Here is a 20,030-nt window from a genome sequence, read left to right on the forward strand (position 1 = left end):
CTTTTGTACGGAAATGGTGCAGAAAAATAAACTACGGAGGTACGGAGAAAAGTACGGAACGTTCCGTACTTGCTCCATATGAACCCATGTAAATGGATACGGAAAAAAAGTACGGAACGTTCCGTAGTTGGCAAGTACGGACGGTCCAGGCAAATTATTGACCAGACATGTTCCGTACTTTTTCCGTACTTTTTTCTCACAGTGAATTATTTGTGCATTGAACACGTCCCACATTCAAGTCGCATAAGCGCCTGTAAGTGGGCAACATGAATGGCAAATACGCTAGAAATCTTGCACATTCTAACACATTCCCACAAACACTTAACGAAATTTTTCAGTGGATAGTTCAGTGTATTGGCGCGCTTAGCCCTTTAAATTTTTGGTAAGGACAGTGCTCATTCATAACTTGCGCAAAATATCAAACGCGTTAAAATGAAGCATCCAGGCTCCACTGCCAGCAGTGTCCACACACGGCAGCAGGCACAGTGGTCTGGCTGTGCGAAATGCATACTGTTGAGTTTCCAGGCCACAACATAATCCGACGGGGGAAAACAACGCAAAAAACAGCGTGCAGGAAGGAGGCGGCGCGGCAGCGCGCGAAATGTTTGCAATTCAAACAACAACCACTAGTAATTCCTTCACGGCAATTTTCTGAACAAACATACCGAATAAGGTCGCACCATTTTGATTGAACTCCGAGAAACAAATACCGCAGACGGCCCGTTTCCAAACAGTGATTCTCCAGTGTTCGCGATCTCTCTCGCACTCATGGCGGGAGCGAGAGAGACGGAGGAACAAGGCACTGTTTCCGGAGTCAGCCCACTGCGCGGCGCACAGTAGGCCAGAGGACCGGTGGAGACGGCGGAAATTCTAGGCGCGTTTTGAGCTCCAGTGTCGCGAAACGGGACTCGACCCCAACGTGTGACCCCACGACTGGATTCCTCGTTCGGAGATCGATCCATTGGTGGGGCCACACGTTCGGTTCGAGTCCTGTTTAGCGACTTCAGAGCTCAAAACGCGTGTTAGAATTTCAGCCGCCTCCACCGGTCTTCTGGCGCACTGTGCGGTGGCGTGCATAATTACACGCCTCGCCATCTTTTCCACCTCCTTGCTCCGGGCGTCTGCACTACGCGTGCATCTGGAACGGTGTGTGTGTGTGTGTGTGTGTGTGTGTGTGTGTGTGTGTGTGTGTGTGTGTGTTGGTGCGTCTGCGTGTAGGTGTAAGCGCGGCGTTAGCCGAAAAGCCGCACCGGGAGAGAGGCGAAGGTGACCTGAATATTGAAGTGGCGGTGGCAGCAGTGCAGTGTGGTGGGTGGCGGCACTACAAGCAGAGCAGGTTTAGGCAGGGGAAACACTGTAAGTCCTTGCGATAAGAAACGCCCCGCAAACAATTCTTTTTTTGCGTGAAAGGTGGTAACTGATTTTAAAGAGAGAGATTTATAGGGGTGAGGAGGGTGGTCACGTCAGCGAGGGTCAATCACTAGTGCGTACTCGTGTAGACGTTAGACCGAATTCAGAGACTCACAAATTTTAAAAGAGCGAAAATAACCAAACTTATACAGGATTCGGGTTTGTTTATCTTTTAGAAGGCTAAAAAGGCGTTTAAATGTAAACAGCATGACCAATTCATGAGTATTATCTAGTTCTAGTAAACCGCGAAACGCTGAGCCATTTACCCCTCGACTGTCAGTGTATTCATTCCAGGCAATGACTCAACAGCAATCGCAACCGTTCTGAAAGAGTTCGAAAGCAGTCGAGACAATTTCTTTGACCGTGGAGAATGCATTTTAAGTATTGTTTTGTTGTTGTTTTTTTGTTTAAGGGTGGTTGGATCTTAGTCTAAAACTCCTCCGCACCACGCGCCACTGTCCCCTTCGAGACTCATTATTGTACACGAAAGGTCTCAGTCGCGCGCAAACTCATTTACCCTTCGAAATGCGACTGCAGTTCTAACTGAATTGCATCTCTAATGCGGTGGACATTTCGCGTAATTTGGATCTCTCTGGGGGGCGCGGCGGGGGCGGGGGCAGAAAAGGAGAGGCGAGAGGGCCTCGGTGGCTCCATTAATAAAGCCAACCTGTATAATGACCGACTGATGTGGTTTTCACATATATTTCAGCAGAGCGGCGATGGAGAGGGGGACCGGGGTCACACACGACCGCTCTCTCTCTCTCTCTCTCTCTCTCTCTCTCTCTCTCTCTCTCTCTCTCTCTCTCTCTCTCTCTCTCTCTCTCTCTCTCTCTTTCTCTTCGTGTGAGTCTATTTCTGGTTCTCTCTCTCTCTCTCTCTCTCTCTCTCTCTCTCTCTCTCACACACACTAACACACAGATGGGAAGTGGGAAGAAGCAGGAAGAAGAACGTTGACTTACTAATAAGAAGCAACAGCGACCGTGGGGGGTGGGTGAAATGGGCAGGGGGCAGGGAGGCGACTAAGGGCTGTCGCGTGGAGGTCAGGGAAGGGAGAGGGGGGAGGAGAGATGGAGGCAGGGAAAGGGGTGGGGGACGGGAGGGCAGAAATGAAGGGGAGGGGGTGGGCGAATCGAGGGGAAGGGTGCGATCTAAGTGCATGGGCGGGCGTGCTCGCAGCGACACGGTGTCTTCATTATACACACAAATTAACGCTGGACGCGGCGCCCCACATTCCTTACCCCCCTCCCCCTTCCCCCTTCTCCCCCCTCCCCCAACGGGTCCCCAGCGGTGCAGCGAACAGCGCGGGGAATAGAGCCGTGGGGACGCGGCTGCAGTGTAGTGGCGAAAGGGGCGCCGCCCAGCAGCAGGCTGATTCCGAGAGTCGTTTTCGTCGCTCTTTCTCTCTCGCACGCAGTGCCCCCTGCTAGAGCCAGAGGGAGAAAGAGAGAGAGAGAGAGGAAGAGAGAGGGAGAGTGCAGGTCGGCAAGAGCGGAGTGCCGAAGTGCGCGGCGCGCGGATCCGCGGACGAAGGGGCCCTTGGACTGATAACGGCTGACTGCAGCCGATTGATGTACCGCGGCGTCGAGGGCTCTGATGGCAGTGTGGTGGTGGCGATCATGCAAAATACAGATGAAAAACTGCTTGAAAAAAATGTGGACACATTCAAACACACACACCTACACTCACTCTCTCTCGCTCTCTCTCTCTCTCTCTCTCTCTCTCTCTCTCTCTCTCTCTCTCTCTCTCTCACACACACACACACACACACACACTCAAAGTTGAAGCGATGTTTTTGCGGAGTCAAGCCCTGCGCGAGGCAGACACGCGCTTCGCCCCGCGCTGCGCCGGTTTGGCGCGCCGCTTTTGTCTGAGAGACGCACTGCCACTCTTTTTCTCTCTTTCGAATCACTGGTGCGAGCGGGAATCGGCATATGACGCAGCAATGAGTCCGCGATAAAGCGGCAGTCAAATTCGTGATCTGGAAGCTGGGCGGCGTGGCAGGGCGTGGCGTGGTGTGGCGGGGCGTGGTGAGGCGTGGCAGGGCGTGGTGAGGCGTGGCGGGGCGTGGTGAGGCGTGGCGTGGCGGGGCGGGGCGGGGTGAGGCGTGGCGTGGCGGGGCGTGGTGAGGCGGGTGAGGCGTGGCGGGGCGTGGTGAGGCGGGTGAGGCGTGGCGGGGCGTGGCAAGGCGTGGCAGGGCGCGCCGCGGCTGTACCCATCCGCCCGGCCTGCCCCGCCGGCTCCCCGAGGGGCACTTTGTCAAGCCAGCGACTGCAAAAAGCCGAGCCCCGCGGCCAGTCTGCATGCCTTTACATTTTTTCCCCCGCTGTAGTTTTTTTGCAATTTTTATTTTGCCTGGTCGGGGCGGTTTGCGTGCACGCCGTGCCGTGCCGTGCCGTCAGCGGGAGGAAGCCACTGAGCAGGAAGAGACAGATTTCCCCGGTATTTATGTCTAGGAATGGCAGGAAAAAAGTTGCCTTGACCACTTCACCTGCAGGAACTGCCGCCCCCTTTTTATTCGTTTCTATTCAATATCCGCTCCACATATGTTCATTCCTTTCCCGGTCCGAAGACAAAGCTGCCTTCCCGCGCAGTTCTGAAGGGTCCTCTCTTCTCCCTCATAAGTCTTATTTACACCTCTTTGGAGTCCGCCTGCTTCCCTGCCGCGTCCACACTAAACTTGGAGAGAAGTTTGTTTTCCCCGATTTCGGTGATTTATCACTTTGCCTCCGTCCCCGCCTCCGTCCATTTCCATAACACTGTTGACGCGCCGCGCGGTCGCGGCGCGCTGCGCGGGGATGACACCCAAAATCGAATGGCCCGCCACTCCGCGCGTCAGCCTCCGCGTCAGCCCACTGTGATGGATCGACAGCGCCGTGCAAATAGTTGTTGCGCCCCGACAACACGTGGGCGGCCCTCTTATTTGCAGTGTGTGTGCACGGCGTGTGAATAGTCACCCCCTGCGGCAACAAGCATAGGGAGAGGGTTCACACCCACTTCTGTCAGTGGCGGATCCAGAAACGTTTGTGAGGGAGGGAGGCCAGAGTGGTAAAGTTGCATTGCAATACTGCTCGGCGCCACAAGCAAGGTGTGGTTTTTGGTTTAAACACGACAGTCTTTATGCACCCTTAAAACCTTCTGCTCGGCGCCACAAGCAAGGTGTGGTTTTTGGTTTAAACACGACAGCCTTTATACACCCTGTAAACCTTCCTAACTTAGAGGCCTTACAGAGAAAAGAAGCTTGTCACACAACAAAGTATTTAGAGCATACATTAGCTTAAAAAGAAAAAACTTCTTAACTATTTCTTCGTATAAAAACTAAATAGTTGGTACCTTACATTTGCTCAAAATACTATGTAAAGGTTTTCAGCGTGTGAACTTCCGACAAAAAAAATGTTACGTTTTAAATGTATGAAAATTTTGCACTCTTGAACAAATGTACAAACGCAAAAATGTTGGACAAAATGCCGAAAATTACCTACTTAATTAACTCTTCCGTAATCAAACAGATAGGGTGGGGTTGGTATCTTTTGTACCCCACCAGTACCCACACGACTGATTGTGGTGGTTATGTGTGTGTGTGTGTGAGAGAGAGAGAGAGAGAGAGAGAGAGAGAGAGAGAGAGGGAGAGAGGGAGAGAGAGAGAGAGAGAGAGAGAGAGAGAGAGGAGAGAGAGAGGAGAGAGGAGAGAGAGAGAGAGAGAGAGAGAGAGAGAGAGAGAGAGAGAGAGAGAGAGAGAGAGAGAGAGGAGTGAGCATGTGGCCAGGGCAGAGCGTCGGCCTCGGTGCAAGCCGCGGCCAGTTCGGCGCTGCTGCACGCGCGGGCCTCACTGTCCTGCAGCCCGAGATGGTCGAGGCGGCGACCCTGTTGACGGCGGCCCTGGCCGTGCTGGCGGCGGCCTTCCTCTGGTCGCGGTACCGGCACGGCTACTGGCGGCGCCGCGGAGTCCCCACGCCGTCCGGCCGCCTGCCCTTCGTCGGGCACATGGCGCCCCTCCTGCTGGGCCGCAAGAGCTTCATGGACCACTTCCACGACCTGGCCGCGCAGCACCGCGATGCGGGCTACTGCGGCATGTACATGTGGGGGCAGCCCATGCTGCTGGTGTTCGACCCCGAGATGGTCAAGCAGATCCTCTGCAAGGACTTCTCCAGCTTCCACGACCGCGGGCTGCCCAGCTCGGAGAGCGACGCGCTCAGCCAGCACCTGTTCAACCTGAACGGTGCCAAGTGGCGCAACCTGCGGACCTGCCTGTCACCCGCCTTCACCGCCGGCAAGCTCAAGCTCATGTTCCCGCTGATGCGCGACATCGGCGACCAGCTGAGCGCCGCGGTGGCGGGCGAGGCCAAGCCCCCCGGCAGCGAGGTGGACGTGCAGGCGCTGCTGAGCCGCTTCGCCACCGACGTCATCGGCTCGGTGGCCTTCGGCATCAACTGCAACTGCCTGGCCGACGAGGACGCCGAGTTCCTCGCCATGAGCCGCGGCCTGTTCCGCTCCACCACGCTGCAAGGGCTGCGCTTCATTCTGGAGGCCGTGCACCCCAGGCTGGGCGTGCTGCTGCCCTTCAAGCTGCTGTACAGCGAGACGCACCGCTTCTTCATGGACCTGATGCGCGAGACGGTGGAGCACCGCGAGAGCAACGCCGTGGTCCGCAACGACTTCGTGCACCTGCTGATGCAGGTGGGTAAAATTCAAGGGGATTGACACGACCTGAACCTCATGTCGTCAGAACTTGATGAAAGTTGGCTCAAATGTTACCCCCATAGGGGTAAGTAAGCCCACAAAATTTGAACCCTCTAGCTCAACTAACATGGGCGCAGTGAGCAATCTAATTTTCGCCTGAAATTCATTTTCACCTTTTTCAGCAAAATGCACATTTTTGGAAAAGTCGTCGCGCTGGCCGCCCCGACGGCCTTTCCTCCGCCTGATCGACGTTCCCAGACTCAAAATTGTCTGGGGAATCCGAATCTGGCGTCGGTTTTCCGATAGCGTTCCGATAAAAATCCAAAAATGGCACTTTTTTACGGAAATTTAGTTATTTTAGGGGTTCACGCGACAGGCCGTATCCACTAGCCCCCAATCCAAACAGGCCCGTTTCAACTTTTTTTCAGTTAAGGGACACCATAAGCTTAATTTTAAGATGGGCCCCGATATTGTGTATGGGTCTCGTTTAGGAGCTAGCCCTATGCCCAACTTTTGACTTTTTCCCTAAAACTTGTTTTTCTATGAAACCTTTAAAAAGGCATGGCCTCCTCAAAAAACGTCCTAGGCGGCAAATAAAGTAGTCTAACGGACGCAGAATTTCCGAGGATCACGATGGTGCACCTGCATTTGATTTTTGGGGGCCTCAAACACAGTCAAAACTACAAAAAACAACAAATTTATGTTAAATGCCACAAAATGATGAACGGCAATTACGACCCTTTTCCCCGTCGCAAGGCCGCTTTCCCGTTGCCTACTCGGACTCCTTGGAGTTTCCACTTTGAGAATAAGCAGGAAAGGGCCAGCAGCCCACACTGGAAACTGCGGATTTCCCCATAAGGGCGAGGCACCGCGCCGCCCAGGTGGGCAACCAGTTTGACGCACCTCTTGGCCACAGGCAGTGGAGGTCGCGCGCGCCGCCCGGGTAGGCATAGGCGGTGGGCCTCACGGAAAAAAGCTGTACGTCATGACCAGATATTGAGCTTTTGCACAGTTGTAGTATGGACGTATAGTTACAATTTGATAGATACAATTTGATAGTTACAATTGATTCGTCCCCTAGGATTCCAGTAATCGGCTATTTTTCAAGGAAATTCCAGGAAATTGCCGTTCGTCCGTTTTTGACGTAGCTTCGTTTCCAGTGGACCGATTTCAACACGCGAAGAATTCTATCCAACGTAAAATATAACAAGGAATCTAAAACTGCCTTCAGATTTAGCGTAGATGAAATACTTTTGACTTTTAGGCCGACAAAGTTAGAATTTTATTTTCACAATTTTCACAGCGCGCGCGGCGGCTCTCGGCGCAAGCGCGGGCCCGCCTGGCCCGGCCCTGTGGCCGCGCTAGCCAAAAAAGTCGCACATTCAGTGATGCAGTGATGTACTTGACAGAGACGCTCTCAAAGGTATAAGAAACGATTCTGTACGAAGTCTTTTGGATTTTTTCGGACCGTTTGGCCAGAAACGTTCAATGTGTTCAAATTGAACATTTTTTAAAAAAACTACATGCAAACTATAATAAACAGTCGCACCAAGTGACGTTTCCACAGACTTCGATGTCTCTTAACGTGAATCCGGCCTCATCCAAGGAATTGGAACAAATTTGAACACCTTTGTGAACGATTTTTTTTCATTTTCCTACATTGCCTCTAAAACAGGGGTTCTCAACCTTTTTCGGCTCGCGACTCCAAATTTGTAGCCAAATATTTCCGCGACCCCTACTCTACAAATCGAAGAGCGTACATTGTATGCTCCTACTAGAGCATGCCTGCAAGCACGCTCTAGCTACCGCATGCCTGCCAAGCATGCACTTACTAGTGCATACATGCCATGTACACGCTTTCTGATGCAGGAAACTCCCTATCCATTATGCACTAGATGCATGCTTCAGTTAGCGTGTACATAGCATGTATGCACTAGTAAGTGCACTGTGGCTAAAAGCTACGGAAAATTCTGTAAACAGCTTGTGGTGATTCTCCGTAGCCCCCTTGTCAGTATTCTCCGTAGGCTCTTACAGTATTTTCTGTAGGACCGCACAGTATTCTCTGTAGGACCTTACAGTATTCTCCGTAGGACTATACAGTCTTCCATGCCCTACGGAGAAGACTGTGCGGTCCTACGGAGAATACTGTAAGAGCCTACGGAGAATATTGAAAAGAGGGCTACGTAGAATCCTGGCAAAAAAATTAACAGAATTTTCCGTACCTTTTTGCCACAGTGTGCACGCTTGGCAGGCAGGCGCTAGCTAGAGCGTGCTTGCAGGCATGCTTAAGTTAGAGCATACGCTTGTCGGTTTGAAGAGCAGGAAAAATTTCGCAACCCCACGGGACCCCTCCTTTAGCATGCCTTTGTTACGGAGTGCGATTATATGCCTTAGTTTGGGAGCAGTGTTATCTCAAAGTTATTCAAAACGGTCAAAAAAGCCTTAGAAAAATCATGTTTTGGGCCGACTTTAAGCAGCCTCTGCGTCTGATCCGAGGCGGGCCTTAATACTTTCTCAACGGGCATTTGGTCTTTAGACCTTCCTTTAGCATGCCTTTGTTACGGAGTGCGATTATGCGCCTTAGTGGGAGCAGTCTTGTCTCAAAGTTGATCAAAACGGTCAAAAATGCCATTAAAGTCGGTTTTGATCAACTTTGAGACAATACTGCACCCAAACTAAGGTGAATAATCGCACTCCGTAATAATAGCATCCTAAAGGAAGGTCCAAAGACCAAATGCCGTTGCCTACCCGGGCGGCGCGCGCGACCTCCACTGCCTGTGGCCAAGAGGTGCGTCAAACTGGTTGCCCACCTGGGCGGCGCGGTGCCTCGCCCTTATGGGGAAATCCGCAGTTTCCAGTGTGGGCTGCTGACCCTTTCCTGCTTATTCTCAAAGTGGAAACTCCAAGGAGTCCGAGTAGACAACGGGAAAGCGGCCTTGCGACGGGGAAAAGGGTCGTAATTGCCGTTCATCATTTTGTGGCATTTTAAAATAAATTTGTTGTTTTTTGTAGTTTTGACTGTGTTTGAGGCCCCAAAACTCATATGCACGTGCAGCATCGTGATCCTCGGGAAATTCTGCGTCCGTTAGACTACTTTATTTGCCGCCTAGGACGTTTTTTGAGGAGGCCATGCCTTTTTAAAGGTTTCATAGAAAAACAAGTTTTAGGGGAAAAGTCAAAAGTTGGGCATAGGGCTAGCTCCTAAACGAGACCCATACACAATATCGGGGCCCATCTTAAAATTAAGCTTATGGTGTCCCTTAACTGAAAAAAAGTTGAAACGGGCATGTTTGGATTGGGGGCTAGTGGATACGGCCTGTCGCGTGAACCCCTAAAATAACTAAATTTCCGTAAAAAAGTGCCATTTTTGGATTTTTATCGGAACGCTATCGGAAAACCGACGCCAGATTCGAATTCCCCAGACAATTTTGAGTCTAGGAACGTCGATCAGGCGGAGGAAAGGCCGTCGGGGCGGCCAGCGCGACGACTTTTCCAAAAATGTGCATTTTGCTGAAAAAGGTGAAAATGAATTTCAGGCGAAAATTAGATTGCTCACTGCGCCCATGTTAGTTGAGCTAGAGGGTTCAAATTTTGTGGGCTTACTTACCCCTATGGGGGTAACATTTGAGCCAACTTTCATCAAGTTCTGACGACATGAGGTTCAGGTCGTGTCAATCCCCTTGAATTTTACCCAGGTGCGGGACCAGGGTCTGGGGCTGTCGGACCCGGACAACCACATTGCCATGACCCCCGGCGTCATGGCGGCGCAGGCCTTCATCTTCTTCGTGGCGGGGCTGGCCAACGTGGCCAACACGGTGTCCTTCTGCCTGCACCAGCTGGCGCAGGACGCCGAGCTGCAGCAGCGCGTGGCCGACGAGGTGCGCGACGTGGTCCGCGAGCACGGCGGCCAGCTCTCCTACGAGGCCCTCAAGGACATGGAGCTGGTGGAGCGCGTGCTGCTGGAGGGGCTGCGCCTGTGGGCGCCCGTCGGCTCCGTGTTCCGCAAGTGCAACGCGACAGCCACGGTGGGCGGCGTGGTGGTGGAGGAGGGCGTCGCCGTCACCATCATGTCCGCCACCATGCACCGGGACCCCGCGCTGTTCCCCGACCCCGAGCGCTTCGACCCCGACCGCCACACGGCCGAGGCCAGGGACCAGCGCCACCCGTACGCCTTCATCCCCTTCGGCGAGGGCCCGCGCATGTGCGTCGCCGAGCGCTTCGCCATGCTGGAGCTCAAGCTGGCCCTCGCCACCCTGCTGCGCGACTTCGAGTTCTCGCGCGGCCCCAAGTTCGAGGTGGAGCCCGCCCTGGACCCCAAGGCCTTCTTCCCGAGACCCGTCAACGGCTTCCCCATGCTCATTCAAAACCGGAAGTGACGGTCAAAACTATGCGCATTTGTAGAATTTCGTACGAAAGACTGGCACGAGTTAGTGCATACTCTAGAAACTCAAGAGAGTGCATGGCATGCTGCACCTAGGAGTCAACCACAAAGCACGCTTCACCGAAGAGAGTGCTTGCAAGCACACTCTTACCTGAAGCATGCATGGCAAGCACACTCCAAGGAAGAGCATGCTTACAAGCACTCTCTTGGGTGAAGCGTGCTTTGTGGTTGACTCCTAGGTGCAGCATGCCATGCACTTTCTCGAGTTTCTAGAGTACACAGGTTTAATATTGTGTAACATCACGTTCAGAGCTGTACACACTCGTGTAAATTTTGTCAGAATGTCAGAAACATGTCCGAAATCCTGATCAAAATTCGCGCACCTCTGAAAGCTGAAATTCTGTAAACTTACTCTGATATTGATGGTATGAGTGTTACAGAATGTCAGGAGATGTTTTCAGCTTTCAGAGGTGCGCGAATTTTGATCAGGTTTTCAGACAGGTTTCTGACATTCTGACAAGATTTACACGGGTTCAGAAACATTTCGCACGTGTTTTATAACCGAGTCAACACTAATTAGCAGGACGTGCCTCGCGCAAGTTCAACTTGTCATTACATTATTTGCACCAGGCATACGCTGTTAGTGAATGAATGTGATGTGACTTTCGTTGAAACAGTTTTGGTTTAGATGTTAGACTATGAATTTTTGACGTTCAAATATTTTTTTGAACTTAGGCCATTTTCATTGGTGTGTACGTGTGTTTGTGTTTCGTACATGAAAGTTTTATAAGTAACTTTTGTGATTTTTTATAGTGCACCCTTCTTATGTCTGATCAATCGCCCCCTAACAGAAAGCATTAATTCGTAAATAATCAGATGAAAATCATTTACATCGACACAACGGCCCTTCCGTGGGAAATCGTAAACATGCTGCTCGGTACCAACTGGCGGCGGCGCTGACCTACAATATTATTTTTTCCTGCTACCAGCCTTTCGAGGCAAATTGCACACTGTCACGCAGAAACATGCATGTGCCCTCCCGTTCCTTTTTCTAAAAAATGAAACGGGTCAAATATTTCCACACATGATGAAACTATTTCAAAAATGTTGCACCAGCTCGCAGTCACGTGACTTCATCCTAGTGTATAGTGCACATTGCACGAAGAGCGCCTCTCGGTGTTCTTATCGCTCAGCAGATGGCGTGACCGGACTGATAAAGCACTTGACCAGAAATCTGTATCAATACCTGCAGGACTAGCGTTGTGATTCGGAGGTGCAAGGGGACAGGGGAGGGGGAAAAGGGTTGATTGCACACTAAATGTTTGTAGTCTTTTTGAACACAAGTATTTCATATTTGCGCGGTGTAAATCATGTTAAAAGTTGAACATAAAATTAAATACAATTTTATGAGAACTTGAGCACAACATGGAAATATTGTCCCCAATTTATGTTATCATTTTGTAGGCTTGAACATTCACACACATGGCAATATTCATGGTCAAAAGAGCACGGAGCAGTCCTCGGTGAGGACAATATTATTTCAATACTTTGCCAACCAAACTCTCAAAAAAAAAAAAAAATTCCAATGCTAACGCATTGCACGGTGTTCCGGTTGTGGAAATGAATTTGAAGTCTGTCGTCTAAACGTTAATTACGTTAATTTTACCGTTATTTACGTAACTTTGAATCCTACCGGCATTTTTACATCCCCAAACCTGATTCAGTTAACACAATGACCATCTCAGTCCATCTCGCGATCTCGCGATTTACAGTGCTCATGTTCGTCAAACGAAAGTCATCCGCGTTCCGAAACCACCTCTCCCGAGTTTATTAAGTTCGTCAAACCAACGTCGTGCTGGTTACAGAATTGAGGAAAACATCACAAGAGAACCGCAACCTTTAAAAGCAAGCCAAACAATTCAACCTCAGCAACAATGGAGGGGCAGTTTCAATGCGCGACTACTCGTTTTTTCAGCCTCGCGATTTTCGAAAGGGCGCAGACGCCGAGAAAATTGTTGCCAACCCCCGACGATTCATTTATTGCGTCTTTTTTGCTACGGACTTTTTACTGACAGACTTCAAAGATGTTCCAATGTCGAGACACCGTGCAATGCGTTAGCATTGGCATTTTCGAATTTCACGGCGTTTTGATTTCTTTTTATCGGCGACTTTAAATTTTGACAGTTGGTACGATGACACCGTGTCGTTGCCATGGAGACTTTTTTTCATGTTTTAACCATTTTCTCAGAACACAGACGATTTCTTGTCACTTTGATGAGGCAGGAGGTTTAGTTTTGGGGAGTAGCACATTTTGTCTTTGAAACGTTTCTGGAAAATGTGAAGGGATAAGGGTGCTTCATTGTTGCAAATTTATGTTTTTGTCGTTTACGTTAAATTCTTACGATAAATTTTCAAAATTTTCAGGAATTCTTCATTTTTTTATGATAAGGAGTAATTTGGCGGGAACCATTTTTAGATTTGCGTCGGCGGAAGAAAAAATCTGAGCCGTCCCGGGCAATAGGGGTCCTCCTTCGTCGGAACCCCTAAAAAACTCTCCGACGTTCTTTGACTTCCGAGCAGACCCTCAATTTCGGCGTTGTTCCGGCTGCAAGCGAGCAACCGCATCAACAATTTCCAAACAATGCCTCTTTAGCGCGACCGTGATTGCACGGGGCATTACACTTGCAGTTACACACCGCGCGGCCTATTTCCGTCTGGCACAACTTGCAACCATTACCACAGAAGGCTATGAATGCCCCGCACCCCAACCACCGACAAGGGGTGCAGACCGAGTCGAGGACACCACCCCCCCTGCCCTTTCGTCTCCTCAAGACGGCCACGCCACGCCACTCCGGCCCTAAGGGTCTGTGCGCCGGAGCGTGTAGCTTCAACGAGCTCCGCAGGGAGGGGCTGCAGCGCCGTGCAGCAAGCCCGGCCAGCCGCGCTCCTCGGCCACTGGCGGCCACTGGCCAGCCCGGCCGGGCCCGGCACCCCCCAGGGGCAATTATGGCAAATCTCGGACACGGGTACGGTACACATCCGCAGATCAAATTTGACATGGAGGACCAACAGGCTGACCCGGGAGAGGTTGTGTGTGTGTGTGTGTGTGTGTGTGTGTGCGTCGGGGAAGGAAAGGGGTGGGGCGGGGGGAGTCCCCGGAGGCAGGACCTGGACAAACGCAATGCCGGGAGTGAGGCGGTCTGCAGTGACTTTAGCCGTCTGCCTCGGTGCAAGGTCCACAACTTAAATAGATGTAGCGGCGGCGGCTTTACGGTATTACGTAATGTGCACTGCAAGTAAAAGTGTGAATAGTACAACAAAAGTGCAACAAAAACTGTACAATAAAAGTACAATAGGGATTGTACGAGGGGGCAAAAACTCGCGCAATCATGTGTACACGGCCCCCGAAATCACACGCGAATCATTGAGAATCACGCGAAATCAAGCAATCCAAAATCACTAAAATCGACCGAAATTGGGCAGAATCACACGAAACCAGGCCAAATCAGTCCGAAATCATTCCTTTCCGAACACAATCACACGCAACCACGCTCAATATCACCCTGGTGCGTCGCGAAATAAGGCAAAATCAGCCATGAAATCAATTAAAACCATGCGCAATCATTGCGTCTTCCGAATCATGTGTACACGAAAATCCCGAGTTTTTGCCCCCTCGGGATTGTAGAAAGTACAACGAGAATTGTACAAACCACAACGAGCCCTGGACTGCCCAGCACTCGTCATGCCGGTTCCGTTGTACTTTGTACAACAATTGTTGTACTTAAAAAGTACACTAAATTTCTGATAAAAAATTTGCCAGAAATTTGTGTACTTTTGTTGTGGTTATTTTCTGCAGTGTGACGTCGTCACAATCCTGTCCCCCTGCGTTCATCACTGAAATCACAATGGCCTGGATGCCCACTTGTTGGAAGGTTCGATCTCTCTCGAATCTTTTTAACCCAATATTTTTGTGCGTTTATTAAATGTTATGTCAAGTTCTTTACGAAAATCTGTTTGTTAAAAGAATCAGAAAAACCCTTTAGAAGTTTTAACGAGGTGTATAATTTCAAGTCTCAAGGTCAAACCTTTCCCGTAAATTAAGGCATGCAGATTAGTGCCTAGAACTGTGTCAACTCAGGACCTTTACAAAATTCAGTTCATCTCATGTCAGTGAATTGTCAACCATATGTTATTAAGAGAAGCTCCAGACAAAAAAAAACACTTGGTCGGCGACATCCTAGGAGCGGGCGCTTGTGGTGTTTTATCGGTTCATTGTATGTATACGAACTGCCGAAAAGACACTTGGACGAAATCCGACACCCCCTGTGGCTTTGGTACGGGTCTAAACACCCCAAAAACAGCTGTTTTCGAGGGTTTGGGACTAGATGGGTTCTCGCAAACCGAGATCCAAAAAAGTACCCAAATGGGTCTCAGATACTCAAAAAAATGCGCTCTTTCGAATGCCGTGTCGAACGAGGCTCTACGACGTCGGGTTTGGATGCTACGGGCTCTCAAAGTTGCTCAATTTCACTATTTTTACTGAAGATTTGGGCATATCAGGGCCGTTTGAAGTAGACCATCGGCGATTTCGCTCCTCTTTGTCTCAAATGGTGCCTACCCATAGGTAAACACCCCCACAAAATTTCAGGCAATTATTAGAGGAACTGTGAACAATTTAAGTTTTGGTTCATTTTACCACTGGGCTTAGGTGGTTTTGGGTCCAGAAAAAAATAACTTTTTTAGCTATCTACTTTTGATCAGCACCTCTTGAAACGCCTTTTTAACATGGTGCCTCAAAACTTTTTTTCGAGGACAAACTTGTCTTTTTCTAGCTGTGATTGGAACATAACTTGAAGAAAAAGACAAGTTTGTCCTCGAAAAAAAGTTTTGAGGCACCATGTTAAAAAGGCGTTTCAAGAGGTGCTGATCAAAAGTAGATAGCTAAAAAAGTTATTTTTTTCTGGACCCAAAACCACCTAAGCCCAGTGGTAAAATGACCCAAAACTTAAATTGTTCACAGTTCCTCTAATAATTGCCTGACATGGCTGAAATTTTGTGGGGGTGTTTACCCATGGGTAGGCACCATTTGAGACAAAGAGGAGCGAAATCGCCGATGGTCTACTTCAAACGGCCCTGATATGCCCAAATCTTCAGTAAAAATAGTGAAATTGAGCAACTTTGAGAGCCCGTAGCATCCAAACCCGACGTCGTAGAGCCTCGTTCGACACGGCATTCGAAAGAGCGCATTTTTTTGAGTATCTAAGACCCATTTGGGTACTTTTTTGGATCTCGGTTTGCGAGAACCCATCTTGTCCCAAACCCTCGAAAACAGCTGTTTTTGGGGTGTTTAGACCTGTACCAAAGCCACAGGGGGTGTCGGATTTCGTCCAAGTGTCTTTTCGGCAGTTCGTATACATACAAGGAACCGACAAAACACCACAAGCGCCCGCTCCTAGGATGTCGCCGACCAAGTGGTTTTTTTTTGTCTGGAGCTTCTCTAAGTAAGCTACATCACCATAATATAGAGGATTTTCACCCATGTACAGACTCCTTACTAAACAACTTTCTAAGTGCGCCTGACGTGCACGGCGGGAAGCCGGCCAGGCACAGTGGGCCAGAAGGCCGGTGGAGGCGGCCAAAACTCCAGACGCGTTTTGAGCTCCAGAGTCGCTAAACAGGACTCGAATCGAACGTGTGACCCCACTAATGGATTGCTCTCGGAACGAGGAATCCATTGGTGGGGTCACACGTTCGGTTCGAGTCCAATTTAGCGGCTCTGGAGCTCAAAACGCGTCTAGAGTTTTGGCCGCCTCCACCGGCTTCTGGCCCACTGTGCTCTGCCAGGCCCTTGGCCAGGCCTCGCACGAGGTGATGGGAATAACGAGTGGCGCCGCTTGGCCGGTCGCGCTAACATTTAGGATTGGAAAGAAAAGGTCAGGAACACAAGTCGAGGCTCGAATGCGCCGCCCTGCCGGTCGGGTGCGAACAAGGCTTCCGCCGCCGTCTCTCTCGCGCTCGCCGAGCGCCTCACAGTGGTGGGAGAGAGACCGAGTGACTGACGGCAGCAGTGTTCGGAGTGAGCCGACTCTGCTTGGCCCCGGCAAACGGACTGATTTGCAAAGGACGTCCTGGAAAGGAAGGCTCTGACCTTAGCGCGCCACGCCCTGGCGTACGCCCCGCCGGCCACGCCCTGGCGTGCACCGTCCAGCTGAGACGTGCGGTCGCGTAGTGCGCTGAGCCAAGCCATGGTTGGTTGGTTACAAGGCGCAAATTTTCTAAGACTCATCACAGTATTTTGTGCACATGAACTACTTTTCGTACCAATTTGTACGCGGGGAAAATGTACCTGGGGAAATCTCTGCAGTGTTTTTCGAACAAAACTGGTACGAAAAGTTCATGTGCGTTTAAAAACTGTGATGTCTCGTACAAAATTGGACCCAGTGTGTACACTGCAAACCTATCTGTCTACTACGTGCACTCTTACAAATGCATGCCCGCAAGTACACACTTACAAACGCATGCTTGACGCCGTATAACTCCACGCGTCAAGCATGCGTTTGTAGTGTGTATTTGCAGGCATGCATTTGTAAGTGTGCACTTAGTAGACAGTTAAGTTTGTAGTGTACCAGCCAGGTATGACCTGTTGGTCCGCAGCCCAGCCTGTGCGCGTCTGCGCCCCCCGCGACATGCGCCGCCTCTGCCCGCCGCCGCCGTGCCCGTGCCCCGCGGCGGAGGCCCCGCTCACGGCGATGGGCAGGCTGATGCACTTGTTGGGGCTGATGCTGCGCGCCGCGGCGGTGGCCGGCCTGGTGGCCTACTCCAACGAGCAGGGCCTGTGGGGCGGCCACGACGGCACGGCGCGCCTCTTCGGCAGAGGAGCCCTGCGCCTGGCGGAAGCGGTGGACTGGCGCCTCGATGTGCCGCCCGGACAGCTGCCGGAAGTGAGTATACACTGAAAATAGAAAGGTCAGACTTTTGACCCCTATAACGGTCTTACTGTGTACGACCGAAAAAGGGTCATACTGAAATGTAAGACCGAAAAAAGGTCATACTTCGATATATGACCGAAAAACGGTCATACTTTATAGTGTATCACAGGTAAAGGCTGATATATGAGCAGTTCTCGCGAAATGGTTAATTTTGGGCCCTGAAACTTTTTGAAAAAAAGTTCAATTGAAACCGGTTTTTTTGCATTTATCTTGTTAAGAACATCACTAGGGATCATGGATTCATCGGGGCGAGCTATCACCCCAATAATATAGGAAATATCGCAATTTTAATTTTTTTGCCGTCCACGGAAATTACACAGCCTCAGAAACTGTCCACGGAAATTACATTTTAATGGGCCCTTAGAATAGGTGCGATACGAACGCAAACGCCTAGCAGTTTAGGCAGCTCCCTGCACATCTGTGCATTCTGGTTCCATGTTGCGTACCTCACAATAAAATTTCGGGCCAGACCACAATTTGATCGTATGCCGTTTCGGGCCCGACACATGCCCGCGTGCACTGCCAAACGGGACACGGCCGTCCTTACTGGGGTGCCACGTTATACTGGCGGAGAAGAACCTCGTGCGGCTACAAGGTCCCACTCGTAGTGTGACCAGTATGTGACGAGGTGTCCCCCCCCATGGGGGGGCACCCTAGTACAGCCTCTTTGAGCAGGACTGGGTCCGGTGTCCACCTCTCCCGGCTTAATTCCCTTGTCTCGGGAACAACTGTGAATTCATTTTCTTCTGACCACGGTTGCATAGTGTTTACCTCCCAGGCGGTACCTCTCACACTTGGCAAATGATGGGCCCTAGAGTGGACAACGGAGGAAAGTTTCTCTTGATCAGTTCCTGCGTGTCTATGTTCGGAAAATATTAAATAATGGGTGCGATCAGTTGAGGAAAAGTTGATCGGCGGGTCGAGACAGCGGCCCGCTCGCGGTGCGGTCTATTTAGCCCTCCTGGAAGCATATCTGGCACCCACGTTTACTAACCTATTTGGAAAGATTTCTTTTTGAGTTTGAGGAACAGATTGCTGCAATTTATTCGATAAACTGGGTCTTTGCATTCGAACGGAAAGCTTAGGAAAAATGTCATGTTGCTTAACATATCGGTCAGGTTAAGTCCACCGCAAGTCTTAAATGGTCAGCTAGATCCCAAAATACAGCGAGCCTATTTTTCGCAAGACATTAAGCTTTCCGATCTGAATAATCAACGCTGAACGGTTTCACTGACTCGCAGTCACAACTGTCAAGGCAGTATGCCGGCCGCGCCGAACAAAGCAGCATAAAACCGCTTGGTTGTCCAGAAAATACAGTGTTTGACCAATCTGATAAGTGGAGTCGAAAGCTTAGACTCTTGCAAAACGTCGGCTCGCTGCTCGTTTGGGTCCATTTTGTGACTTGCGGCGGGTTTAACCTGATGGATGTTGTGTTAAACTACGCCACGACTTTCCTCAGCTTGCCTTCCCATTCCCCATGCCCATTTCCCTCCAGGATGGTATTCCCTCCATAAGAGAGGTTTAAAACAGAAAAATATCGACATACTTTAGAGCTGAGGCCCCTTGCGAGGCCAAAATCACGTGAAACGCAACGAAAACCTCATTTTGTCCACGGTGAAACCGATGTCTGGAAATTTCCAGACATTTTTTCCCATTTCCAGACATTGTCTGGAAATGGCCGTTTTTTTCCAGACAATGTCTGGAAATGTCTACTTTTTCCAGATAATGTCTGGAAATGGTCAAATCCCAGATATATATCTGGAAAAAGAACGGCATTTCCAGACAATGTCTGGAAATAACATTTTCCAGATAATATCTGGAAATTTCCCAGATAATGTCTGGAAACAAAGGCCTTGACGCCGAGGTCCACGGATTTGCGACCTGGGGGTCCCCGATGGTGTCCTCGAGGTCCCCAGGACACGAGGAGTCCAACGCCGAGGTCGCCGACGCTCTAGGACAAGCGGTTCCGGAGATACGAGGACGTACCACAAGGAGTCCGTCAAAGCAACTTTTTAGTTGGAGGCCAAAATCATCATCGGCCTCTGGCTGCGTTCCACTTGGGTGTCCGGGACTTTTGACTTCAGCATCGTGTTAAGGTAGTGCTAGACTACCAGGAACCCGTCAGAGGTCGCCGTCGGACCACCGGTGCGCCCAGGATGCCGACGAACGTGAGGCACGCCGGAGCGCCGTGGCGTGCCGGGTGCCTAAACGATCGTCGCCACCGCTGCGGCCGCTGCCGCCGGGTCCTCCGCACCAACCGCGAGCTTGGACGACGGAGGCCGACGCCGTTGGCACCGACGCCGCCGACGTGTACGTCGACGCCACCACATTGGCCTCTGGCATTGGCCTCCGGCTGCGCGGCCGTTCGAGCACACGGCGGCGGCGTCGGCCGTCAGGGCATTCCGCGTCGGTGCCGACGGCGTCATCTCTGGCCATCCAAGCACACGGTGGCGACGCAGGACACGCCGGCGGCATCAGCCGTCCGGGCACGCGGCAGCGTCGTCGGCCCTGGCCGTGGTGGCGTTGACAGACACGTCGGTGGCGTCGGCCCCCGTCGTCCAAGCTGTTGGTCG

At 51.0% G+C, this 20,030-nt stretch overlaps 1 protein-coding gene across 1 annotated transcript; it reads left to right on the top strand.

Moving 5' to 3' along the window:
• The first annotated feature begins 5,253 nt into the window (after positions 1-5,253).
• LOC117644038 (cytochrome P450 6a2-like) lies at positions 5,254-10,499 on the top strand. Its single transcript, XM_034383225.1, has 2 exons — positions 5,254-6,084; positions 9,783-10,499. Exons 1-2 carry the CDS (start codon positions 5,254-5,256, stop codon positions 10,461-10,463), a joined length of 1,512 nt encoding a protein of 503 aa, XP_034239116.1. The 3' UTR covers positions 10,464-10,499.
• Positions 10,500-20,030: the final 9,531 nt, after the last annotated feature.

This window comes from Thrips palmi, unplaced genomic scaffold (assembly GCF_012932325.1).
Source record: "Thrips palmi isolate BJ-2018 unplaced genomic scaffold, TpBJ-2018v1 HiC_scaffold_17, whole genome shotgun sequence".
NCBI classification, from domain to species: Eukaryota; Metazoa; Arthropoda; class Insecta; order Thysanoptera; family Thripidae; genus Thrips; species Thrips palmi.